The following is a 27904-nucleotide window of genomic DNA, read 5'->3' as shown; positions in this document are numbered from 1 at the left end:
TGGGAAAAAAACTTGATCTAAGTGACCTTGACCGGGGAATAATTTTTGGTGGCAGACAGGGTAGTTTGAGTATTTCAGAAACTGCTGATCTCCTGGGATTGTCACGCACACTAGTATAGAGTTTGCAAAGAATGGTGCAAAAAACAAAAAAAATCCAGTAAACAGCAGTTCTGCATACAGAAATGCCTTGTTAATGAGAGATGTAAGATGAGAAAAGTAAGACTGGTCAAAGCTGACATGAAGGTGACAGTAACGCAAATAACCACACATTACAACAGTGGTATGCAGAAGAACATATCTGAACACACAATGCATCGTGATGCCACAGCAGTAGAAGCCTAGAAAATAAGTAATAAATACCTAATAAAGTGCTCGGTGAGTGCTGCTTATTAAATAGCCGGTCCAATAGGTTTAATTCAGAGATCCCCTACCCCTTGATTTCAGTTATTTTTGGTCTGTGCAGCTCCCTTGATCAATAATTATGTGCTTAATGAAGGTTACTCAACGGGCAGTAACATTGCTGAAGAATTTTAAGGTTGCATCTGATACTTAACATGCCAAAACATATTTGTTACTGAAAAATACTAGTTGTTGACAAAAAAGAACAAAACATGAATGTTTGGATAAATGAATTTCCACAACAAATGTTTTCCCCTCTTTTAATGGTAGTTCCCTTTACATCAAACACCTCAGTGGGAGGAGATATTGCACACAAATATCAGAAAAGCACGAAGTAATACTTTTACTCGAAACTAGGCTCTACATTATGATTTGGAAAAGGATAGGAAGGATGCAAGATTACAACACATATACCTTACACAGCTGCAGACATACATTAACATTCACCCAGGAGGAGAAAGAATAGCATGAAGTGTTTCTGAGAGGAAACGTCAAGACTTCTGCAGTCACTGTTAGCTGTGATGTGACCGGATGCTCATGCGTGTGGTTAAAGGTACTGTTGCAAGTTGTTGTATAACTCTTGTGTCAGGTCCAGTGTACTGAAGAGCAGATGATACAAATATTAAAAGTCCAGTTGTTTTTTGACTGAAATATAATGCTGCAACTCATTTGATTTTGAGTTCTATCCTGTATTGAAATGTTCAATATTTAACAATGTAATTTCATTGTTGCTACGGTCCCCTGTTATCTCTGTTCAGCTCATGGCTTTTGCAAATCCTTATATATTAAATGAAAAGTTCAGTTATAATCCTGTAGCTTACACACACTGATCCATCTAATCTCCCCATGCCATCGTCAAGTTTAAATTAAGCTCTGCTATATCTGACTTAGCTTAATGATAATGATGTTCTAATGTTTATGAAGGATACAGTTTGGTGACTGCCTAGGTCTGGAAAAAGTGTTTGCAGTTAACTGAAGAACAGTGTCCAAAGATGTGGACACCATTTTGGTTGTGGTGGATCATGTTTAAAATCTTAATAATGATCAACACCTGGTTTGTACAGGAGTGATGACAGCTGTAGTTCCAATAGTAGCCAGTGAATGAGTTTCTTATATTCTACTGTGGCTTTACAATGGCCCTATTTTTTATTTATTTACTTTTTGCTGGCAGTTCCAGTCTTCCCCCGCATTACAAAAGAAATGTTCAGTATTTTACATTACACATGCAAATCTATCCCAACAATTCACCCTGCCACAAAGTTATTTATAAGTATAGTACATTTTAAAAAGAAAAAGTCCAAAGGGCTTGGGAAACATATCACTTCATGAACAAAACCAAATGCACCACATTCAAATGCACTACATTCAAGTTTTTTTTTCCTCTCTGACATTACAAGAAAAGAAAATGTACCCACTAGATTAAGTTCATATACCATCAGATGAACCAGGGAAAGGACATTCTGAAACCTATTGCAATATGTGTTTACATTTGTAATGAGCATATCTGACATTAAACCACTACATAAAAAGCAGCTGTAGAATTCCTCTCTGTCTGTTCAAGGCATTGATGGATCAAAATACTTTTTTCCAGAGGCTAAAAATGTTTTTATGAGGGTTTTTTTCAACAACAAAAAAAAATAGTCTGGTCCCTAAAATAAGAATCTAGTGAAATAAATTGTGCAAAACATAAATAAAATAATAACTCACTTAAAATTAAATGAGGCTTTAGTGTGGGATGACAGTTATCTGAGAACTGAACTATAACTGTCAATTCCAATATTGCTAATATTTATAGCAATGCTAATGTCTGCCTTGGGTTGATTTACTTTCCACTGAAAAAAATAGACCGATCACTACTGCTTATAAGAATATGCCTATTGTGGCATTATCCTTATGCACTGGGGAAAAGAAATAGGTGAGGTCTTACTGTATTGTGATGTTAATTGTTTTCCCTAATACTAATGCATTTTGAATGGCCAGATTTTACCAAACAAATAAAAAGCAAAACTCCTGCCATTAGGCTCACAAAGTAATTAAAAACCTGCAAGGTTATAATGATCCAATGTGTTCAATGGTCTCATCCCAAAGCTGTTAAATGACATTCCATTGGGACCTTCAATCAGCTAAGAATATTTTACCGATGAGATCAATCAAATAACATGGTTGTAGTACACACAAAATACAGATACACAGAGCTGTTCCAGTCTTAAAAAAGACAATTCTGATAGTGGGCAATTGACTTTGACTATCATTCCACTTATTTCAACTCATGCACCTGCTGTTTCTCTTTCTCTATTACGTGCATAATGTATCTTATACGTACATTCAGGTAACGTTCTAAGGCAGATGTGTATACCCTTATTATTTGATCTATGCTTTAGGGTAAAAGCCAATATTAATAATTATTTTGTCTAGATAGGTTTTAGTGCTCTTTGAGGTGTAGGATACTGTTACCTACAGTTTGACATCCTGAATAGAGGTACACATTAGGAATAGTTGCTGAAAATGTCGAATTTCAGTAGCCTCTACTGTACATACAGGATTACACAATTACAGATTATAGTTAAGCACTTATTATGAAGGGGTTTGGAAAGAGGGAGGGGCGGGTGGGCATTGGGGGTAGAGTCCTTCTAGTTATTATATTTCTCTGACTTATTCTACCACTGTTAACAGTGCTAATGAGCATGAACATGTCCTAAAAGTGAACAAATTTGCATTGGAAAATGTGGTTAAAACGAACTGCAAGCATGCCTTGTGTAATAATAACTATTTTATCTATTCAAACATTCCCTTTTCTGGAAAACAAAAAAGGTTTACACACACCATTCTACAGAGTAGACCTGTGGACATGCTTCATGATGGAGTTTGCAGTATGATGGTAACAGTCTAGAAAATGTTCCATATTTTCTGTGTTTCAACAATGTACTTTAAATAATTACTGGTGGTTTGGAGAATGTTCAATAGTTACAAAGTGTGTTTGCCTTAGCTGAGTAACAGCATATTCGTACACCTCCCTCCCTTACTTCACAGTACACCTAATATTTTGTATGTCTATGTTTTACACTGAGGATTTTGTAAGAGCACTGAGTTTGTGCAATGCTCAGGAGATTATGAATTACAGCTCAATCTTACACGCAGGGAATGACTCATCTTGCATGACCACTGTGCTACTACTGGCCAGCACCATAATGTTGAGATCCTGCTGCTTCTCGTGGGTCTCCTGGTACCAGTCCCTCATTACCTCTGAGTCGTGGGTCGGGATCAGAGTGACCTGTCATTGGAAACAGTCACAATTCACAAGCTAGCCCTTCCCTGGAATAGCTTCCAGAGTGAGATAAAAAGTAAACCCCTTACATCTCAATAAAAAAAGTCAATGCACACATTGAGCGCCCCCTCACACCCTTCAGGGTGACCTTATATTATTTAGACATATCTGCTCAATGTATGATTTGCTATTTTTATTTACTCAGAATCTCAGCATACAGTAAGAACAACAACAGTGTGGATTTTCTGCTTTGATATTTCTCACCCCTGTCAGGTTTTATGTTTACTTTTTTTTTACGAATACATTACATATTTTTACATACCCCTTGACTTCAACAATTATCAAGCTTATGATAACATTTTAGGTGGGTGTCATACCTGCATATTACTGCCCCACTGAGATTTCCCCTCCAGCAGAGAGTCCAGAACAGCCTTGCTGGGTTCTTGTGCAGCCAGGTCATTACCACTTACAACATAGTAAGAAGACCTCACCCGCTTGAAGAACTCAGCATCAACATTCTTAGCGCTGCAGTGGTTTGGTATATATACCAAGTCCAGGTACATTGGGGGGAAGTCGGGGATGGACATTCCTCCAGTGGCCTTACCACTGCCAGAGCCTTCAATCCAGCAAAAAAGAAATCATGATATAAGCAGAATGGAAGCGTATGTAAATAAAAATAGCCCCAGTGCCAACAAATGATTAGTCAAAACAGGTAGATTTACGGTCATGTAGTGATGGATAGAAAATAGGACCACTAACTAAGAAACTATTCTAGCCACAATTGGGGCAAAAAGGTAATTATAGCTATTATTGGACATGGAAATATTGGACATGCAATATTAAGTTTTGGGCTTACCTGATGTAGCTGTTTTTGCACCCTTTGAAGCAGAGGTATTTGATGCATTTTTGGCATCTTTTCCCTCTCCACCAACATTCATATTCAACTTGGATGTTGAGGAGTCTTTCTTCTTTGGAGATGAAGTCTTTGAAAATTTGTCTGATGAGTCCTTACCAGCGCTTGTTTTTGTAATGCTCTTTTTTGCTGGTGAGGAAGACTTAGCCTTCATTCCTATTTTTTTCTTCTTAATTTTTTCACTCCCCTCTTTCTTTGAAGGTTTTGACAAGATTTGTTCGGCTAGCAAGGCTTCGGGATCGACCATGCAGACGTCAGGATGTGGTGGAGAGGGTGCAGAGTCACGGAGGGTGACTGGGGGAGGATCTGCATGCCTGTAAGTCAAAGTCCGGTCCGTTGGAAGAGTTTCAGAGTCATCTTCAGAGTCAATGTTTGCATCAGCAGTGATGGAGGGGCATTCCTCAGTCCCAGGGGGTACATCTGAATCTGTCTGTGAAGGGGCCGAGTCACTGATTGAAGTTGGTGGAGTTTCATCACACTGTCTGGCATGGAGTTTCCCACCAGGTGGTGGAGGATCTCCTCCAGATTTAGCTAAAGGTTTTTCTTCTTCCAGAGTATTCTCCTCAGTGGTGAAGAATTCAAGAGGGCTTGGGTTTATGAATGAAGGAGAGAGCTCTGTTTTAGGGTGCCGGTATTCACAAGAGGAAACCAAGCATAAATCAACATCTGTTCTAGATTGTGGAGAGGGACTCTTTTTAGAGTAATCCGGTTCTGGGGGACCATCTGCACTCTTCTGGTCTTCTTGTTTGTCCCTGTTCAGTTCCGCACTTTGAGAAAAACTGGATTCAAATGCCTGTGAGTAAGATGCAGATGATGACTGTGAATGTGTGCTAAACTTGTCCTGAAAGTCAGACAAATTTGATGAAAGTGGTAAATATGAAGGAGAAGGAATTTTCGGACTCACTGGGGATTTAGACTGACCAGTAGGTTCCTCACACAGAAACGGATTAGTTCCTGATACCTGAGATACTAATTCTGTTTTCTGTGAAAAGCAAGAATAGGAAGACATTGAAAAAGGAGGAGATCCGGCTTCTGGCAGCGAAGGTGACTTGTCATGTTTTTCCTTAGGTTCATCTTCTTGCAATGATAGCCCTTTCTGATCAACAGAGCTTTCAGAACTAAATGGCATATCCGTCGATGGTGGTGAGCAGCTGAGGGGGCTTGCTTTTGGACTGGGGGTCTTTTCGAGATTTTGAGTGGACCCCATGCATTTAATTGACACATTATCAGGACCAACCACTGATGAGTCAGAGGAAAGAGGAGAATGTGTGAGGGATGAGATTTTAGGAGTGGCAGGGGACTTATCTAACTGCTCAATAGTTTCCTCAGCTTTCAACAATAAACTATCTGGGGAAGCTGAGCTTTTAGTGGAACATGGTGAAATTTTATTGGGGTCTGTGGCAGTTAATTGGTCCTCCTCTTTGAATGGTGTTGAAATCTGGGATGGTGTATTAACAGAAGGAGTGGACTGGGAGCCATCTGAAGGAGAAGCCAAAGCAGCTTGAGATGAGTAATTCTCTTTGAAATAAATTGTATCCACTGAAGACAGACATTGCTTATCAAGTCTTTCAGAAGGACTGTAATCAACCTCTGTTGGGCCATTCTCAGTAATATATTGATTTCCTCTGGCTACTGGATGTTCTGGAGACTGTTTGCTGAAATCAAGGGCTAAAGAGTGAACAGGGGACTCTTGATCTAACTCTATGGACATTGTGGACTGCTCTGGAGATTTAGGCTCCTGCATGGAGCATATTGTTGATTTTGTTTTGGGTGAGAAATCTGGGGAAATTGACATTGGCCTGGGGCTCTCTTCTTTACATGGTGAGACCTCAGTTTCCTGGAATGCTGTTGGAGTCTGACCCACAGACACAGAGAGTGAGTCATCTACTTCAGTTGAGTGCGGGGAGCCAACTTCAGCATGTAATGACGGGGATACATCATCTGTTGTTGGCTCTGGAAATGAACTAGTAACAAGTGAAGCAGTTGAAGCAGATGCGATATGAGAAAATGTATCCTCTGCTACAACTTCATCCACTGGAGTTCCTGACTTTTCAGATGTTCCTTCTGATATGGACATTTTACTCTCCTCTTTAAATGCTCCAGTGGAGCTGGAGTCTACTAATACAGGTGACAGATCTCGTGTTGCTTTCCCCGATTCCTCTCCTTTTTCTTGTTTGTCACTTTGGAAACCAGTGTCACTTTTATCTGTTCCTGGTAGATCTGAGGACTTCTGCTCAGGCTGTGGAGTTGTGGGTGAAGTTGAGGCGCTGTCAGCTAAGGGACTTTGAGACTGTGATGATGTTTTCTTGTCATCGCTCACCTCTGCTGAGGACTGAATCAGCTCAAAGTGTGGCTTTCCATCTGCATTTGGAGACCCATCTGTTAATGAGTCAGCTCCCAGTGGTGGGGGACTACGAAGAGGAGACAGAACCTTCTCAACAGGTGATGCATAATGTGGGACAGGCTCATCCATTGGACTGACTCTAGTGGGAGATTCCTCTTTGTCACTGGTAACTTCCACAATGATTGGTCCCTGAACTTTGACAGAAGTCTCAGGTGGTGGTGCACTCACCTTTTCATCAACAGGTGACTGATAATATGGTGTATGGCCAGGACTTTCAGGAGCAGACTGAATGGAAGAGGCACCCTCCAAAGTCTTCTCATCTGGACTGTTAGTGGGCTCTACTTCCTGTAGTGTTCCAGAAAGAGTTGTTCCTAATTCAATTGGTGCAGCAATAGCAGTTGGTGTTACATCAGCATTTGCACTGTGATCACTGGTAGGTGTCCTAACAAGTGGAAAGGGTGGACTTGGACTAAGACTCGTTGTGTCCTGGCTGAATTTCTCTGGTATGTCCAGTGATAATCGGTACCCTCCCTCATTCTTTTTTGACATGTCTTCAGAAGGAGGCTGTCTGCAAGATTTGTCCTCTTCTAATGATGATGGTGGAGATAGTGTAGAAGCTGATGCATGATAACCCATGCCTTCTGTGGCATCACTCTTTGAATGATCAGATTCTGGGCTGTCATGAAGTGGAGAAAGCTTTGTTCTGTCAAAACCACCTGATGGTACAGCCCCTCCAAACCTAGCCATGTCCTGAGAGGGTGACTCAGTTTCATCATTGGTGGTTTCATCACTCATAATATCCCTTGGTGTTGACATTTCATCCATTGGTGTTGGGACACTGGAAATCTCAAGTGTAGATTGGGTGTGGCCAGATGTGGCTGTATATTCCTCGAGGGGCTCATCTCGATTCTCTTCATCTGATGCTGTTTCACTCACAGAGGCATCCGGAAGGGCTTCATTTTGAATCAAGCTATGTTCGTCTGAAGGAAAATGAGGATCAGACATCTTTGGCAGGGAACCATTTTCTTTCAAAGCTGGTGTGCCTTCTTCAGTTTTATCTTCTGTTGCTTCATTTCTATCTTTCCCAGATGTTTCCAAGTCATCTTCTTCTTTGGAACCCAGGCTATCTTTGGATTTTTTGCCTTCTTGCAGGTCTTCCTCTTTGCTGCCAACCAGGTCATCCCATGTTTCTTTCCTTTCATTCTGATCTTGCTGTTCATCCACATCTTCAGTCTCTCCTTTTTCTTCATAGTCTCCAGTTTCTGATGACTCCTCCAATCCAGTGCCCTCATCTTCAAATTTCTCACAAGCATCAGTATTAATTTTTCCTTTATGTTCCAATTCGTCTGGGGTCACTCCACTTTCCCCTTCAGCTTCGGTAGTTGTTATTCCTTCATCCAGAGATTCTACTTGCTCATCGACCTTAGAGTCCTCTTTACCCAGGACTATTTCCTCATGTTGTATCTCATCATTAGGCTTTGAATCGTCCTGCTTTGTGTGAGGCATAGTCCCACCAGCATCACCTGCTTTAAGCTCTTCAAAGTCTTTTGTGAGATCTTCAGGAGATGACATCAATGATCTTTCAGCTTCAATTGTCTCTGCAATGCAAGCTGCTGCAGATGCACCAACAGTAGCAGCAGCCGCAACAGCAGCACCAGCACTAAGACTGGCTTCACTGGGCTTAGATTTTTTATTTGAGCCTTTGATCTTTCCCTTATCTTTGGATTTTCCAGGACTACCCATGTCTTTCTTTGATGAGTCTTCTTTCTTTAGCACTTTTGGTTTTAACACAGGCTTTTTGGAATCTGCCGGGACAGAAGGGGTTTTCTTTAATTCCTTGGAGGGCTTCTTGATATCATCTTTCTTAAGTTCTTTCTTTCCTTCTTTCACTGGAGAATCTTTTGCTACATCCTTCTTTGTTTCTTTTTTCTTGGACTCTTCCTTTTTTACTTTCTCTTCTTTTTTAACCTTTTCATCTTTCTTTGTGGTCACCTTCTCTTCTTTCTTAGCCACATCCTTCTTTGCTTCTTTTTCTTCATTTTTCTTTTCAGTGGTTTTCTTGATTTCTTTTTTAACCACCTTTTCCTTGGGTGCTTTTGATTTGATATCTTTCTTTTTCTCAGGGGTTTCATTTTTTTTTATTTCCTCTGGCTTTGCCTTAGCATCTGTTTCTGTTGTCTTTGCCTTTTCTTTCTTTGTAGAAGGTCTCTCTTTTTTCTCAACCTTTGGTGTCTTTTCTTGGGCTGCCTCTGAGTCTGTTTTTGCTTTCTCTGGTACGTCTTCCTTGGATTCCTTTTTGACTCCTCGACTAGATGATGGCTTTGAGGTTGATTTTAGGCTTTCCTTGCTATCGGTTTTGTGCTTCAATTTTGCTTGCTTCAGTGCTGGTGCCAAATCTGAAGATAACTCTTTCTGGGTCACAACAGGCTGTTTCAAAAAGTCTAAATGCTTGAGCTTTTCCAAGCCTTCAAGAATATTATATTGTGTCGCATTGCCAGGAAACAGGACACGGACAATCTTTTCAGAGGGGTTAGCTGGATGCCACACCATCAAAGATGAAATGGAGGTTAAATAAGAAATTGCCATCTCTGTCTCTTTGCCATTTGGAAGCAACACTGAAGCTTTGTCTTTTTCACTCCCGGTCCACTGTTTCATAAAGTACTGCAACTCTTTGCTGTTTTTAGCTGGGTTCAGAACATACATCTCCAACTTCCCAACACCCATTTTCTGAAATAAAATAATCGGGTCTATAGCATTTCCAACAGGCCTCTGAAGAGTTACAGGTTTTATAGACAACTTGTTCAAGTATTGCAGGGTGAAGGCAGCCTCTTCAATGTTTCTTCTCACTCTGTAGTTGGGCTCTGGGTTTTCAAGGTTTTCAGGAATATTAAGAAACACAACTCCAAGATCTGGGGAGATGAGATTTTTCATCCAGTCACTGTTGGCTGTGGAGCCCTGTGACAGTTCCTCCTCTTGTTCTGCTATTTTCCTTTGCAGCAAGCTGTTGATCCCAGGCAAGTTGTCATCTCCAATGTGTGTCAGCAGAATGGAGTCTACCCTGTCCAGATGCCTGACCAGTTTCCAGAAGCAGGACTTGCGGTCTGAACCCCCATTGATTAGCATATTAAATCCATTGACAGCAAATAAGGCAGAATCTCCTCGACCACCCGGGAAGATGTAGCAGCAGGGCTTCGACAGCTTCAAGAATCCCCCAGAGGTCGGAGGCTCCAACATGTCAAATGGCGATGGGATTTCCACAGACTCTGACAGGTATTCAGTAAACTCAGAGAGGCCTTCCATTTCTGGCAGTATTAAGGCAGAGCTCATGTTCATATGGATGAAGTCCTGTAGATTGTGTTTGTCCAGATTTGAGTTCTTCCAGTCGCCTTCTTCAGGGCAGAATAAAGTGAGGTTTGCTTTGTTAGCTGGATGTGTAGTGCTGAGCAGTTCCCCAATCTGTTGAATAAGGAATAATGTCTTAAGAATTAAATAGTCAATTTAATTATATTGATAGCATTGTAGACTGCACATATTGCATTGCTTTTCCATTTTATTCACTGTCACAGGAAAAGACAAAACAGTGTAATTTCTTAATTGGGTCAACTTGATTTCTGGATCTATCAGTACATACATAAAACACACAAAACGTGATAAACACTGTTCAGCCCCAGTGTTCTGATAATACCATTTTTTAACCACCCACCTCCTGATCAGTGAAGATATCAATGAATTTTGGGAAAGAGAAAGACCCAGACTGAAGAATGAGCTCCCCTGTGTTTTCAAAACATTGTCCTGATAGTACCAGCAGTTTGTGCCTTGCAGTGTCTGAGATCATGAGCCGAACCTAGACATAAAGGAAGACGTAAAAGAGAAGTAAATACTCAAATTGTTTGCACAGAGGTTGAAATTTCTTGTACAATTTGAAAGTATTAATAAGTGTCATAAATAACGCTTCATAAATAAATAAATAAATAAACTGAATAGCTCTGCTTTGACTGATTCTTCAGGTATAACATACAATTATCATTGTAGTACTGTTTGCACTAATATGCTGCATGTAATACTCCCACATGCAGAATAAAACTGTAAAACATTATTAACCTTGAGCCTTGGCTATCCTGGACAGCCTGAAACATCCAAACCTGTATCGCTGTGTGATATTATTATGAATATGGAGCACAGGTGTTGGTGAAGGTGGCTGCTCATTAATTGATTATGCAATGATACACAATGCCTTACCATGAGGTACTGGCACTGCTGTGCTGTGCTGTGGTCGCAGGCAGGTGGCAGAAGGCCAAGTGATGTAGATCAGCACAGCAGTGCCAATATCTCATGGTAAGGCATGACTTTGAGGGCATCATTGCAATTATACAACTGTTTTACCAACTTACCAATTTTAATTCATTTTACATGCTTAGAAATACATTTAAATGCCAATTTAAACCTAAAGAACGACACAGTAACTGAGATTCAAACTTTTTTATAAAGCCATTTTAATCACAGAGCTCTTCTGAAGTGTTGCTAAATTTCCAGTTTATGATATCTCTCATTTTTATTTTACTTTTTAATGTCAGAATAGGGAAATGTAACTTTGATCGTGGAATGATTGATGGTGCCAGACAGGGTAGTTTGAGTAACTCAAATTGCAGATCTCCTGGGATTTTCACATACAACAGTCTCTAGATATAGCAGCAGAAGACATAATAAGTAAAAACAATGTGTCTAAAAAATAGTTAAAAGTACTCACTTCATATATACAGTGTATATAGACATAAAGAATTGTATAATGTGACTATAATGTGTGTGTGTTTGTGTGTGTGTGTGTGTGTGTGTGTGTGTAAATACTGCTGAGAGATCAATTGTAATTATCTGTACAGCAGTCAGAAATGCTGCACTCTCAGTGACACTTACCTCAGTACTGACAGCCTCATCTGAGGGATTGATAAGTACCACTGTCTCCAGAACATTGCTTTTGTGGTGCAGGATTTTCTGACCTTAAATAGAGAAAAAATAGAACTGCTTTGTTTCATTCTTGTTTACAAAATATGAGGAAAAATGATTATATTTCATATTTGTAAAGAGATTATCTTGAATAGTAAATGTTTTGTCATATATTGGAATAATTCTTCTGGATACTTATTCACCATGTGCCTCACCACTGCACAAGGTTTATAATATATTCTAATGACATTTTGTGGGAGAAGCAGCACTGTAACTAAATGAAATGGTAGACTTTTAGCCTGCAGCTTCTCGCTTGGGTGACCTATGCAAACAGAAGTGTCAGCAGTCTGGGGCCTGGAGAATGCTCCTAACACGTTATTCTTCATGCACACATCCAATTACCAGCCTGCCACCAGCCAGCCATCAGTCAGGACAATGAGGCTCAACATAGAAGCACAAGAACAGGAGCATGAACCACCTTTTTTATTTAGCCATTTTTAATCTTATATTATTAAGCATTCTACACAGGAAGGACTTACTTTTGGTTTACTTTTCACTTATTTATTTAGCCAGAGGAAATTTAAAAAAATGAAACCCCTGAGAAAAAGAAAGATATCAAATCAAAAGCACCCAAGGAAAAGGTGGTTAAAAAAGAAATCAAGAAAACCACTGAAAAGAAAAATGAAGAAAAAGAAGCAAAGAAGGATGTGGCTTAATTGCAATGCTCATTTGGACAGTAAGCTAGATCTGTAAGTTACCTCTGATGACTGTTCTCGCACAGCAAAAGGCATCACTTAAATCTGTGTGTCACTATACAGCATTTATCACTGTTAGTATTTGTGAGCAATAATGATTCAATTGATGATAAATGTTTTAAAATATATTAAACTGTTTTAGAACTGTATTTAAAAAATCGAAAATCGAATAGGCCCATTTAGAATTCTGGATTTTGTTTGCCTCTTTTGAGGCAACTTCTGCCTAGCTGTAATGACATAATGCATGTCTATATAATTGGTACCTTAAATATTTGCAGTGTAAATGTATTCCCTGGTTATGGACTCCATAATTACGATTGTGGAATTAATCTTTATAACAAAATATATTTATGATCCCAATTTGTAATATAATTCCAGAAATGACTCTAAGAATCCACAGAAAATGCACTGCAGGGAATTGTGCATTGAGCCTAAATACACAGCTCCAAATGCGTTAATGGACACAGGAGAACTGCTGGGCACTCCCAGATGTGCCATCATATAATCCACAATAGTAACCGCTTGGCTAGTTCCCACAGACTGCACAATCCATAGCTTTACAGCTTACTGCTTCTGTAATGTACATTCAAAAACACTTATACATTATCAATGAGGGGAAACATTGGAAGTGAAAATGATAAATGATTAACCATTACTCAGGATTCTAACCTCAGTTCTTGGCCATAATTGATATCTATTATATCTTCTGCCAACTAATCCACAATGTTTAAATACATTTTCACAACATTCAAATTCCACTGGATTCAAGGTACTGTAGACATTATGTAAAAATACATTTTTCTTTCTCTCGTTATCATAATAAGCATAATGTGATTTGTTGGTTTTGCATAATATTAGCCCTTATTGTATTGTTCGGCTGCAGATAATTGTAGCATTATGATCTACCTGCTGTTTCCCTATGTTTGAAGCAGAATTGTTAGGCAGCTAAAAAGGTGTCATTTGCCACCTCTGTGCATCTATCCAGATGGCATGGCATCATTATGTTATTTTAGCCTGAGGTGAAAATGCTGCAGAAATGTGACAATTGGTCACTTTCGTTCAGACTGACTTGGTTTGACAATTCCCATAACTGGGAATAATTTAGCTAACCAGCAAGCAACATTGCGGCTAATCAGCCTGATAACTAGACAGATTACGGCATTGGCTCACTGGTAATATAAGGAACATTTACGAAAACCAACATCCTTATCAGATATTTTCAATGGATCTTTGCCTTGATGTAAATAAGTTGCCATAGCAGAGCAATCACATTGACTGTGTGGCAGATGTACTATGCATGTACAGTATAGACAATACATAAGAAAACTACTGGGAATTTTAAACCTTTTTAAATTGTTGAAATACGTACAAAATGGTAAGCAATGTTTGCTTTAATGATTATCATGATGTCATTGCATAGCTTATGTGTGCATGTATACTTGGGATTTCTACCTGTTGTCAATACGGTCCAAAATCTTAAAACTAAAAAGCATCTCTTATTAAAAATTATTACCATATTACATATCCATGTTTCTAACAATACTACACATATATATATATGTGTGTGTGTGTGTGTGTGTGTGTGTGTGTGTGTGTGTGTGTGTGTGTGTGTGTGTTAAAAAGCCTGACATTTTTGTGTGTGCATCAGTTATTGCATAAATTGCATTTCTTATCATGGCTGATTATAGGCATTGTGAGTTTAAAGAACATGTCTTTGGACTATATCCAATTATTCATATCCAGTCATAATATTATATTATATTATGACTGGATTCATAAACTGTGAGCTTTCAAAACAGCACCCTAACTTAATTTATCTTCCCATCTCCATATCAGACTGTCAAAATGATGAATGTGCTCATCTAGTATTAACACTAAAACAGCTGCAATATTGAATTGTATTTGCACATAATATAGAGGCGTAAAGCACAAAACATTACTAAAGCTGTGCTTCAGCTGGACTGTTATTAAGAGGGCTTTCCATTTCAATCCTAGCTCTGCTTTATCATTCAAAGTTGGCATACTGAAAACATCATTTGATAATACTGTAAACAGTTTAGCACTACACAGTGAATTACCTTTTATCACAATGATCCAACATTTTTGTTCTTCACTTCTACAAAATTGTAGGTATCTAAGAAACAACTAGGTTGTGTTTCAAACACTCTAGCATAAAAGCACAGGTGCTGTCCTTCACATTCTGATAATGTATTATCAGCCTTCCTTGGAGAGTTAGCTTCAGAGATCAGTGGGAGAATTAGGAATTCCTTTGACAATGATCCCACTTTAAACAACTGACTCTGAGTTTAATTTCAAAACAATGTGAAAGAGAAAGGTATCAATCACAAAAAACGACTCAGTCAACAAGACTACCTGATGCACTGTACTCATAATGAGAATGCAGAAAGCCCCCTTCTTCCCACCAAAGGGAAACAGAAGCTACAGTGGGTTCTGCTGGAGTAGCGCTTTCAGTGTCACCTGATTGGCCGTGACTGCACACTGATAGGGTCCAGCTCTCTAAGTGGCTGAAAATGAGCTCATCGCACCCACTTCTTTTTTTTGGGTGCATTGTGTGGCAGGCGGGTTTGTGTTTCTCCCTTAGTCCATGGCGAGGGGCCACAGATCCCATCTGCCCGGCTCCGTCTGGGTCAACTGCTTTTTGGTTACCCTGGTACAGCACTGAGAGACCTCCCATAGCACCTGCCATTCTGAGCACCTGCCATTCTCCTGAACATAATCACCAAGAACACTCTCATTACATTTATTCAGACAATGTAGCAGTATTTGACTTTAATTCTAATTTATGGGCTTTTTGTCCTTAAACAAACACAATAGCTGCAATTTATTGTACATTTAGTTGAAGAAACCCCTCCCCCTTCCAAAAAAAGAAGAAAATTTATTAAAAAGTAAAAAGTGTTAAAAAGTGGTCTTTGCATACCAGTCATGTCCAAAGAAGCCAGTTAGTCAGAAATCCTACAGGAATAGAGATATCAGGAAATCGCAGAACAAAGTTCAGAGGAGCCATACCAAACCAGTTGCAAATGTGTGAACTGGACAAATTTTAAACAAAGTTAAATTATTTATAGTGCTCAGAATATCTCAGTTCTTTTTTTATTTAGCTTTTGACAAGCTGTCTTGGCCCTTTTTCAAGGACGGACATGGTGCTTTCAGTCAGCTGGTGTCTGGGTTGAGCCCCACAGGGGATTGCATGCCCCTGTGTGTGCACTATGAAGCACATTTAGATGACAGAGCTATGCTACTAAATTCACTTTGGTCTGACCTGCATTTCCAAGAGATTGTTTGAGGAGGCCAAGTGAGAAATGGGTCATTATAGTTCCAATAAAGTGACAAGGGGAGTCCTGTGAACAGGAGTATCTGGACAGTCAGCATGATCTGAATATATACCTAATAATAGTGTAGACTCTAATATGATCCTCCAATGATGCAAAACCTGTGAGTGTATTCATAGGAGACTGAAAATACTGTATACAATGAATCACCCGATATATCTACATATTACATAACAATTCAAGACTTCATGATTTGAATGTCCAGGCACAAGTGTTTCGGAATTGGCCTATTTACGGTTTATTTACAAATTCATGCATTGCTTATCAGTGAGATAAAATGAGAATGCTTTCAGTACAATCACAAATTTGAGAAAATGAATAAATAAAGAGCTTAGCTGTTGCAGTTACTGTAATTATGGTAAGAATGCAGAGGAAGCACAGCTGTTATGCCTCTCAGTTCAATTAAAATAAATATCTAAATGTGTAAATCCCCACAGGTTAGTCTGTGGCCAACAGCACAATCAGTCCCCTTTTGTGTTACTGCATAATACAGTTCTCTGTCACCTAAAACTGAAAATATATCGATGCTTGCAAATCTACTATTTCATCAAGTCTAGTTTTTGTCCTCCTATTTTATCACACACACACACTTTTCAAAAACAGATTCTGTGTTGGTATATCGGTATATTTGTATATTGTTGTACACTAGCATCTTGTCCCTCTTGTTTGTGGCAGCCAATGTCCATACTGGGGTTTCACACCTGTCTCTAAACACGGCAGCTGTTTAGAGACAGATACTGGTCTGCTTATCTATGGGGGATGCTCTCTTTATTGGACAGTATAGTATAGAGAGACAGGAAGAATGAGGGCGAGAGAGAGGGAAAGTCATGCGACAAATATCGGACGGTCGGCTTCGAACCGCCGACGTCACGGCTCGCAATGAGCATGCGGTTAGTGCTCTACAGGCAGCGAGACACCCAAATATTTTTTTAAGATGTTAATGAAATGGCATTTCTATTTCATGCATATCCACAATGAGTTACAAGGTGATCCTTTGTAGGCACTTCAAGAGTGATTCATTTTTCATTCTTAAGCTTCCAACAACATTAAGAACATCATCATCAAGTCATTGTAAATCATAATTGTACAATTAATTGTGTGTGTGTGTGTGGGTGTGCATGTGTGTGTGTGTTTATGAAATTAATAGGATAGCAGCTCCTTACTTTTAGTGTGTCAGTGTTGCTTCTTTATAAAAGGGTTAACTACAGTAATGTATCTTAAATTGGTATAGCCTTCCACCCACTCTGTCTGTAAAGAAAATAATCTATACATATTATATAGCCATCTGCTGTTGAATCACTAATGGCCTCACCCTCTCTGACAGGATTGATTGCTCATTGGCACGGTAGAGGTCTGGACTGCCTCGTTTAAAAGTCCTGCAACACAATGATGGATGATCTGCCGTTTGTCACGTTAAATATACAATTATGTCTGCCAGTTTATGCTAGGACAGTCCCTCTCTTGTTTGTAGAAACAACAGATACTGTGTCCCTATTTGACATATTTCAGTATGTCCCTTCTCTATGTAGTCTCAGCACACACACTGATATCTTTACAATTCCTCTTCTACAATTCCTCACTATATTCATGTCTACATCAAGGACATTGGGAGGATATTACAGCACTCAGAATCCGACATGACTTATTCCGGCTCATTGTGCAAAAAGAACATTTGAAACCCTGCCCATTTGGTCCCCGCTGTTCCTTTAATCAGTGTACACTGCAAATTAAGCTGATCTCTCAAAGTGAAGGATCGATGACCCTTATCAACATGGTGGCTTATGCGCATAAAAGGCAATGGCATTGAACAGTTATTGATTGGCAAGGTCCGGGAATTCTAGGACATCTTAAACTGCCTTCATTCCTTTGTCTCTACAAGAACCAACAGTGCACAGCTGAGGCTTGGAGTGGACCATGTATTCAGCTGGACATCAACAGATAAAAATCTAACAACGCTGCTGCAGAGGTTCACTATCTCACTCTCTCAATTATTGCTACATTGCTGCAGCAGACACCATGGACTATTTGCAGGTCCATACAAACTGCAGAACCATCACTTCATGCATTTAGTGGGAGGGTTTATGAGAAAAGTAATGATTTGTGGCTGGTAATGCTGAATATATTATTTGATTGCAAATATTTAAGGTTCATGATTATATTTATTTTTCAGTACTGTATATGCAATCAATGTTCACCAATTGTATTCACTTCAATGCATATTTTCACACACGTTATTCTTTAGGAAACAGAAATGGACATGTGTTTAATGATGCGTTTAACTAATTCCACTAGTTTTATATTAAATGTGAATGATTCAATATTCCCTTGTATTTTGGTGCTTTTAGAAAATAATTACAAAGACCTGTGTGGCCCTGATAATGCTGCTCTCCCGTACAATATAACTCAAGATAAAATATGAGTTGTACGGAATTGAATAGGGTTACAGGGGAGTGATACAGGAATAACAATATTTGAATGAGCTTGTAAAAACGACTATGACTAAGACAGTGTCATGAAAAAGATGGGCTGCATTTCCTTTGGGTGACTATCAATAAATGACCTCTTGTCTGAGAACAAGGCCACATTGTAATTAGTGTCTGCTGATGAAAATGGCTGACAAAGCATTTTGTTCATTGGGTGGTATAGATTTCCCCTTCATTTATCGATGTGATTATATCACATGAATAGAAATGGGAAAAAGCTGAAAGCTCCACCAAGACAGTACAATATCAACATAGCTTAAGAAAGACCCATTTATATTAAACCTAACAAATTTTAAATTGTATACATATATAAATGTATATACAAATTGTATAGTATTTCAGTGTGAGGCATAGTAATAAGATTAATTTTATAGATTTGCATTATTCAATGTTGCAGTTATTTTGTTGCATAAAGTGACTGTGAAGTGGCTGGAAATATTTTTAATAACCATACATTATCACCGCGGGATGTGTCCACTACACCAAGTATCTATACAAAGTAATATGAATAACTGTAATAAAACGCATTCTGTATTGAAAACAACATTGGGATTGTATGGGCATAGTCGGGTCCATCTCACTACACCAGTGCAATACTTCCTCCTCAACTCCTCCCAAAATGTACCCCCACATTTACATGGTATTGGAGAAGGATGGAGACTGGGAGAGGAATTAGGTCAGTAGAGGGATGAAGAGCTGAAAAGCAGTAAGATGTAAACTCCACACAGAAAGGCCCCAGGCCAGTCAGGATTCAAACCAAGGACGTTACTGTTGTGAGGTGATGCTGTTATCCACTGCACCAATGTGCCAACACATAGCTCCAAATCTCTCTATAAAAAACCTCTACATACAGATCTCATGAAACTGTGGGAAGTCAAAAAATGTATTGGCCATTAGGTCAGGGAATTAAGTACCCTGACCCACTAGCTCAGAGTCTGGTAATACACTTCATCCCCACAAAGGAAAATAAAATAATTTACTCTAATTTTGCTGATGCATAATACATACAGTGGTTGCAAATAAAATTATTAAGTATGCAGTATGTGATGTACTTGTACTTAATACAAGTGCCATATACTTAATACATTGTGCAACCATAACCATAATTTTATAGTATTGGCTGTTCCAACAGTCAGTGGTCTGGGTTTTTTGTGCTGCGTAAGGCGGAAACACTGCGGACTGGTGCCTTGGCCATAGCAGCACAATATCCCACTGAATTGTCTGGCCTCATTTAACTAAAAACATAAAGGTGTGTTTTTTTCTGAGTGTAGTTCAATATATCATAGGAAATTGTGTAATTTCCTAATGTAGTCTATAACAAAAAACATATGACATTGACATTGCACAGCAATCCATTATCATAGTTACACTATATCCTATGTGAATTCCAGCAACATTTACTAACCTTTTCAGGCGATCGATCATACATAGTAAAGAGTATTCCTTGATGCGATAATATGCTTAACTCTTGGGAGTCCTTAACTCACTTTTGAAAAGGAGTAAACATGATTTATGGGTGCCCATTAACTCACTACTACAGCTTAAGTAAAGTGCATATAGTTAGTCACACAGGATGACTAAAGCCAGTGGACTGTTTATGACTAGATCCACTGACTTCCATGAGTTCTGCTAGCCTTCAGGCAGGCATTAAGCAGGTCAACATAAACAAATAATGAAGCCAATTGAGATGCAGCTACAGTTCAATGCATTCACAGCCCTGTTAATGCCAAACTTGGTCCACACAGTTTCATAACAAATTTAAGAAGGTACTTTTTTAAAGCAAATTTTAAATTAAGGTTTTAGATTACATTTGAGATTATAGGACCTATAAGAAATCCTTATTCAAACGAAAAGCATTGACAGAGTTTCTAAGTACGTACAGAAGCAACCATGTTGACTTTACGCTGAACACTTTGCTGTGACTGTTTGTGTCCTTACTCTCATTACTGTAATGAACAAGAACATGTACAACCAAGAAATATACACAGTTAGGACAAAACAAATAAAAAACTACCCTTGCCATTCATTTCTTTCAATGGACCATCATGCATAATTATTCCAATATGAATCAATGTCCTGTCTCTCCTGACACTCACATAACCACAACAATGTCAACTGAAGATTGATGCCACCTAATAAATTCTAATGGCTTATGACTATATGATTCCTTAGACTATGAAATTACATGAAATGTGCCAACATCTATGATATCGGAGCAAATGAGACCAATCCAGCTCTTTCGCGTCCTGATTTAGCTCTATGGCCCAAATAAGGTATCAGTTTACATTATTATGAATCTGCCCTGCCAGCCAAAAACCATATTGTATACTAATGATGTAAAATATATGGGTTTGAAGGAAAATGACAAAAATCGAGTAAAACAAATAATCGCATCAGAAAAAATAGTCAAAACTTTTGGTATTAATATTTTTCCCCTTCAGTTGTAAATATTAAGAAATGCATAGCTGTAATAATGCAGCTGTGTGTACCGTCTTTGAATCACGTTGGTTATCGTAGCGGTAGCTCCAATTTTCTCTAACTCTCAAAATGTTAAGCATAATTGCACTCATTTCAATAAATAAGAATGTATTGATGGAATTTTTGTAAATCTGTTGCTATTTTTTGAACATTTAATGAATAAAAATGTATTACTGGCAAGCATGGGTATAATGCAAAGTCCGAATAAGCTAATCACTCTTTTTTTTTGGACCCGACACCTACATTTGCTTTACCCAGAAACACTGAGATGCCAGAGCAGATGGAAAGAGACCTATAGATCTGCAGTCCTGTCAGCTTGTATTCTGCATGCCTGACATCCCTCCTAAGGAGTGTATTACTGGCCATGCAGTAAAGCCTTCCCCTGGGAGGTTAAAGTCTGTGGCTGCAGAACCACTGCCGGGTGCAGCTAGTCCGTGTCTTAATCTCATTGCCCCTATGAACATTAGGTTACCAGGAACCGTTGCAACAAACACACCAGACCTTGTTTTAGATTCAAGTACTTTGCTGTGTTTGATTGAGCTTGCCTGGTGCAATTCAGCCAACCAAGAGGACCAGGAAGCAGGGTTTGTACTTACTATAGCTGTAGCTAAAATAGCATACTAGCTTACTATTTAGTATCTCAACATAGTATTAGTACATACAAATACTACTTACATAGTTGCATGAAATATAATGCTAAAACTAGATGTCATAATACATTCAGTGGAATATCATAGTATGCGAACACTGGACACTACACTCGCACAGGTATCCCATAATGCACTGTGATATGTCCTGACCCAAGCAGGAGGGCAGTGTTCAGACCAAAGCGGTGAAAGACTGGAACAATTCAAATGTATTACCTTTCACTATGCTTAGCAAAAAGTAGTAAAAATCTATGTTTATTTTTATTAACTCTTTTTCCTTTGTTTTCCTTCAACAAAATCACATCAACTAGCTTCAATCATCAGTGCGTGCTGTGCTTAAAGTGGCATGTTTCCATGATTTCCCCCTGCTATACTGCAGTCTCTGACTGAAAGATACAAACCCAGATACGCGCAGGGATGCCTCTGGCACAGGTCTCCCCTCTGTGCCATCACAGGGCACAGCACTTCAAACTCAAGGGCGAAGTCAGACAAGCGTAAGAAAAAGTAATGTCAGAAAAACAATCTTGCAGAGGATTTCAGAGGTTTGCAGCAGCGATTTCAGATTCATGTACATGGTGGCACTGTCCCCCTCTTGGTCTGTGCAGCCAACAGGGTAATCTCTCTGTGAAGATTAACCTTCATTTATGTCTGGCTCCACCAAGCAATAACATGATCTCCAGCTGGGTGGCCATTTATCTAGAATGAATGCATCACCCAAAATTGCTGCAAATTAGCAATGATTTTGCAAATGTGCTTTGGTGATCACAACTATACACTGCAAGTCTGAACATATCCTTTGCATTATGCACACAGCTTAAGCGTTGCATTTCAAAATCTGTAACATCCGCAGAATTCAATACATGAGTCAGTTGGTGGCAGCCATTAGCTGACATAAAAAGGTGTGAATAAATTGTTGATCTAATTGTGCTTACGGCAGAAGCACAGTTCATCGATTTGAATCTGTTTCGTGCTCAATATGTCCTTGTCTAACTTGCTAAGGGCCAACATGTATACACATAAACATGCATCTCAGCCAGGCATTTTCTCTTCTAGGGGCCCATTTTACACCCCCTCAAACGACACAGTCACTGTAGCCTGTTTCCAGGAAATACATACTGTTCATATTTGTTATTGAGAGGAAAATAGGAGCGCATCAGTACACCACACAATACATTCTAATTGCTTTGTTATCTGATGTAAAACAGATGCCTCAATCCTTAAATAATGATAATGGCACTTAAGAATTATGGCCCATTGACATAGGCTTTCATGTTTTCATTATGTGCCTTTCCCTTTTTTGCAGAGGCAGAAACTCTGGGGCTTTCAACACAAGGCTTGATACAGTGATAGATACTATCTAGTTTTTAGCTCATTAGGTAGCCTACACTTTAGTGGTAAGAAAAATGGCTGAATCATTATGCTATGTTATGTTATGTTATTATTGACTGCTTTTATTACAATTAATATAACAGATATTACAGTAGGCCATAACATGTACAATTAATCTACAAATGCATACCATTAATATGCTATATATTTGTTGATAATTCAAGGACACTGTTCATCTGTGCCACACACCCACACCTTCTGATTCTGGGTTTATCCAACATGCTACAGTATATAGTAATATGAGCCATCTATATGAAAAGTAAAATTCACTATAATAATTATTTAAAATCCTAATTTTGTGTAACGTTGTCCACTATTCGTAGAAACCACAGATCCGTTCCATTGTCTTGAATGAGGTGCGGCTCATAAATACTGCTACTAGAGCATTATGTATATTTATTAGGTAGATTTATAAATATATATATGTCCTAAGATGACCACGGATTCCTCTTGGTTATAATTCGGTCACTGAATAATTTGAAATCTCAGTTCCATGCAAGCCACTATTAATGCTTTTAATGCAGTTAGAATAATCTTTTGTTCACAACATCGCAAAAGGGTTATTCAGAGGCATTCAGTAACAGAAAACAATCATTATGTCAAGATTCAGAGCCAAAGCACCATTGTCAACTATAGCCGGACTGAGTAGAAAAGAACTGTATTTTGCTACCATTTCCCAATTTTTCCTGACCATATTAATGTCACTCAGTTCATGCTGTAATAAATATAAATTGGGTTCATCTAGTCTGAAATTCCACTGTAATCCCCATAATCTCAGATAGAATCTAAACCGAGTCAACTGGTAGCTGCGTAGATAGAAGCACACCTGGGGACTGCATGGCCCAGGGTATGGGACTGTTCTCTTAAGGGTTAGGGGTCTATGTTTCATTACTATCTAGAGACCCCGCTGGTGATCAGCCACCCATGGGCTGCATGGTAAAGCCGCATATGAATGTTGGACTTCCCCCGACTGCACTCTATGCAAACTCGCTTCTAGTCTAATGTGAAAAGGCTCAGAATTTATTTTTGGTGGGCAACAGTGGATGTCTACGCTCCAGAATTGGCAGTGGGGTTTGCGCATGAATGTAGCTTGCAGATAGATTGGCCATTCCAATTTAGGTTAAGAATCGGATATGCCCAACCCCATGGCAGGCACCACATTAATAATTTATTTCCAGAAATATATATTTTAAAAATAGAAAAAGAAATGCCACTGTTATAAAGATCACATTATTTGCATGCCTTATTTTGAAGATGCAAGTATCTCATCACTCTAAGAACAGATTGATACTTTAAGATGATTTTAAACCCTATTTATTTGTAATCCTGACTCTGTAACTCCTTAATGACACAGAATTAGGTTACAATTAACAGGATCTTACAACATACTAAAAATACCCTATCCTTCTGGGATTGGTCCTTATTCTTTCATTCTCTCAATATTTCATGGAGCCATTTTAAGGCTCTTTATATATTTATATTATTTTTTTATATTATTTTTTATATATTTATTTATATTAATAAAATAAATGTAAAAATGAAAAAGAATGTCCACAGTGTGATTATGAACAGTGTTTGCCATAACACCACACTTGTAGCCTGTTACAAGGCATGTGTCTGATTCCTTTGTTTCTGTGCTGAGCATTATGGTCTAGGTCAGATGTGGGCAATAGGGGCCATATCTGTTTCTGGTTTCCATGCCAACTTCTGGTCTTATGAAATTAGCCCTTACATTTCCACCATCTGGCATCTTATCTATATGTCTTGATCAGCACATGAATGACAGCTGAAGACCGTTATTGTGTCCCTATATATGACATGTTTTACTGTGATCTAATCTACGAGTGAACCAGTGTTGGTGTGGGCAGCCACTTAGCTCAGTTAGCCAGGATAATTGGTGGAAACAAAAACCTGCATACACCTGCCCTCCAGGACCAGAACTGCCCATCCCTGGATAGGCAATGCTGAAATATCTTGTCATGTCATTCATTTTTTGTGCTGTCAAGTTTTCTGTCCAAGCTATTCTCATGTGTAGGATAGAGCTGTGTGAAGAATATGATTTATATTTGCATGATCCCTTGTATCTTTACAGTAGCTTTTCTATTATTGAGAAATAATATTTCACAGGTATACATGTATGTTGTTGTGCCTTGTCATCTCATTGGCCAGAGTAAATTTCTCAGAATTTGAATAGTTCTAAAGCAAAATACTGTAGCAGCATGAACTCAGATAACCAGAAGAGCGTGGAAAGTGAAGAGTGTGATTAAAATGTAACCTTACCTCGTACATCTGCTGAAAACCGTGCTGAGTGCCGAGAAACAAAGAGCTTGAGTTCCTGGTCCAAGTTGCAGTCGATGAGGTTTGTGTCCCATGAACGGATCCCTGTGGGGACCAGTTAAAAAAGAACATCATCATTTCAAAACTGCTGATGTCATCTGTGGTGCTCCTTCCATGGTTGTGCTAATGTGGCACTATTTGGCACTCGCTCAATATCACCTATAGATTTTGCATTACAGTCATCACTGCAAGGTCTATTTTTTCCAACTGCTCAATATCACCTAGATTTGTCAGTGTTGAGGATAATATTTCAGTAGTTAATCTGTTTTCCTAGAAGTGATTTAGGCCTTTTTTCCCTACAAGGAAACTAAAGCAATAATGGAACTTTAGCTGAGTCATGGTGGCAACTATTTGTTTCTAGTTGTCATTTTGGTTTAAATCCCATTGCTTTATTTGAAAATCAGTACTCCAAAGCACAGCTGATTGATATAACCATTGTGAGAAATCACAATATACCTAAATACACCCTTGGAGCTCTTTATTAGAAACACCTGTACACGTACTTATTTATGCGATTATCTTATCAGCCAAGCATGTGTCAATAGTGCAATGCATAATGCCTCTAAGTTGATAGGCTACAGCAGCAGAAGATAAAAAATAAGTCTAAATGTCAATGAGGCAATCCCCCACAGCGTCTCCTCCACAAAGGCATACAGTATGAATACAGTCCCTACAGTCACTATGGCGCCAGACACTAAGGTCATCAAACCCAGAGCCCTAAGGAGCTAATATTATTCTTTAATATTGTCAGCTGTAGGGGAAGAGGGGTGAAACAAAGAAAAGTCTGTTACTGGGCCATTCATAAATTATACTGCACATAACTATTTTTTTGCAATGTATCATAATTTCATAACAATATGCAGCTCACTCACTGTAATTTTCAACAGCAGGTGATAAAATGCTTAAAGGTCTGAGCTGCCATGTTCAGCACTGTTCAACTATTTCCACTTATGGTCCACAAGAATGGAAACTATGCTGTCAAATCAATTCCGCAGTGCAAGATATCACATAATTTGTTCAATACAAATAGAATAAAAAACTGAATTTCATTATGTTATGATTTGGCAATGACATGTCATTCATTTCCAGTGCGCTTATATATATATAAATATAGAGTGAGTGTCTGTGTGTGCTGTGTGTTACTTCGTCCTATCACAATGGATCCAACCAACGATGCTAAGATTCCAGTTGACCTATAAGATTCTTAGACACGCCCTTTGCTCGAAAATGAGTGGTCCACTGCGAGTTTCCGTGGGGACCGCAGTGCGGACTGAGCCACGCCCACATGCCGGTATGGGATGAGAGCGCCTCAGTTGTGAGGATGGAGAGATGGAATGATTTAAGACGCACCTTGTCAATCACATACCAAAATTCAACTATATTACTAATATATTTTAAACTACCCTAAGTGCTTTTTTCCTATATCCCTAAAGTTATATGATACACACCTAACAGATAGTTATGCGGTAATTATGACAATATGAGCAATTTAAGCTGTATATAAATTATTATTGTTATGCATGATTGACAGATACTTTTCATCAAGAAAACGTAGTTCATTTTGGTCAGTAAGAGACAAAAAACGTGCCTTGGACGTTTGCCTGTTCTGAATATTTCCATTCATGACTGTTTATTTGCAATGTAATGCTAACGAGTAGAGACAACTTGCAATAGCCTATAATAAGCATTAAAACCCAGAACTATGGAACAAAGAACGAGTGCAGCCAGTGAAGACAAAACGCATAGCTGCCCAATATTCCCAGGGCCATTCTAAGTGTTCTGAACTGTCAGTGAAAACAACTGGTCTACTATTGACGCATTGGAAAAGCTGTAAGATGCTGATTCATGAATTATAGCTACCGTGCAATAACTTCTCTACATCGACTATCATGGAGAATTGAAACAGCAACCCAGCATAACTACGTTTTATTGTGGAGATAGTTGGTCCTCCCTGAATTTAAAGCTCGAGTGGAAATACTTTACTGGGGTACAAATTAAATTTCAGACCAAGGCCAGCTGTTTAATCTGCGATACCCGGAGCGGAGATTTAGCAGTTATCAAAAGGGAGTGGCTATGTACCAGTTTTCCATCCCCACAATGACACACAATAAAATCACGCTGAAATGTTAGTTAATATGAAGTTAGCTGTAGCAAAAATAGGATATAGCCTAAAGATGACAAAATAAAAACAGCAAAATAGTATGTGACTGATGCGATATGCGCTCAAGGTTACAACCAAACACCCAAACGCATTCACAATCAAATTATATTTTCTGTTCTGAGGGACATGATGATGGGTTAGCCGGCATAGCCGGCATTTTCTTCGGCTTTTTTACATTCACTGCCGGCGAAATAGCCTAAACATAGCCTATCTGAAACGGAAGGCATTTATGCTATTAGCCTACTCACCCTTTTCTATATCTGCAATGGCGCACTTCAGGTGATCTTCTGTAACAATTTCTCCGATAACCACAAGCAGATAAAATTTGCTGTCGAGAAATCGGTGTGAAAGGCTGGCAGATGTAGGAGATGCCATCGCCTTACGACTGAATGCAGGCTCGGTATCGGCCGACTCCACAAGCGTCGCCATCCTCAAACCCCTG

At 38.9% G+C, this 27904-nt stretch overlaps 1 protein-coding gene across 1 annotated transcript; it reads right to left on the bottom strand.

Moving 5' to 3' along the window:
- Positions 1 to 645: 645 nt before the first annotated feature.
- Positions 646 to 27904, bottom strand: map1b (microtubule-associated protein 1B). Its single transcript, XM_061263737.1, has 7 exons — positions 27711 to 27904; positions 25245 to 25346; positions 11833 to 11915; positions 10625 to 10765; positions 4521 to 10377; positions 4042 to 4280; positions 646 to 3670 (listed from the first exon to the last, which is right to left on the bottom strand). The coding sequence occupies exons 1-7, from the start codon at positions 27889 to 27891 to the stop codon at positions 3515 to 3517; spliced, it is 6759 nt and encodes a 2252-aa protein (XP_061119721.1). The 5' UTR covers positions 27892 to 27904; the 3' UTR covers positions 646 to 3514.

This window comes from Conger conger, chromosome 12 (genome assembly GCF_963514075.1).
Source record: "Conger conger chromosome 12, fConCon1.1, whole genome shotgun sequence".
Taxonomy (NCBI): domain Eukaryota; kingdom Metazoa; phylum Chordata; class Actinopteri; order Anguilliformes; family Congridae; genus Conger; species Conger conger.
Note: the sequence above shows the minus strand (reverse complement) of the source record. Positions and strands in the feature narration are given on the sequence as shown.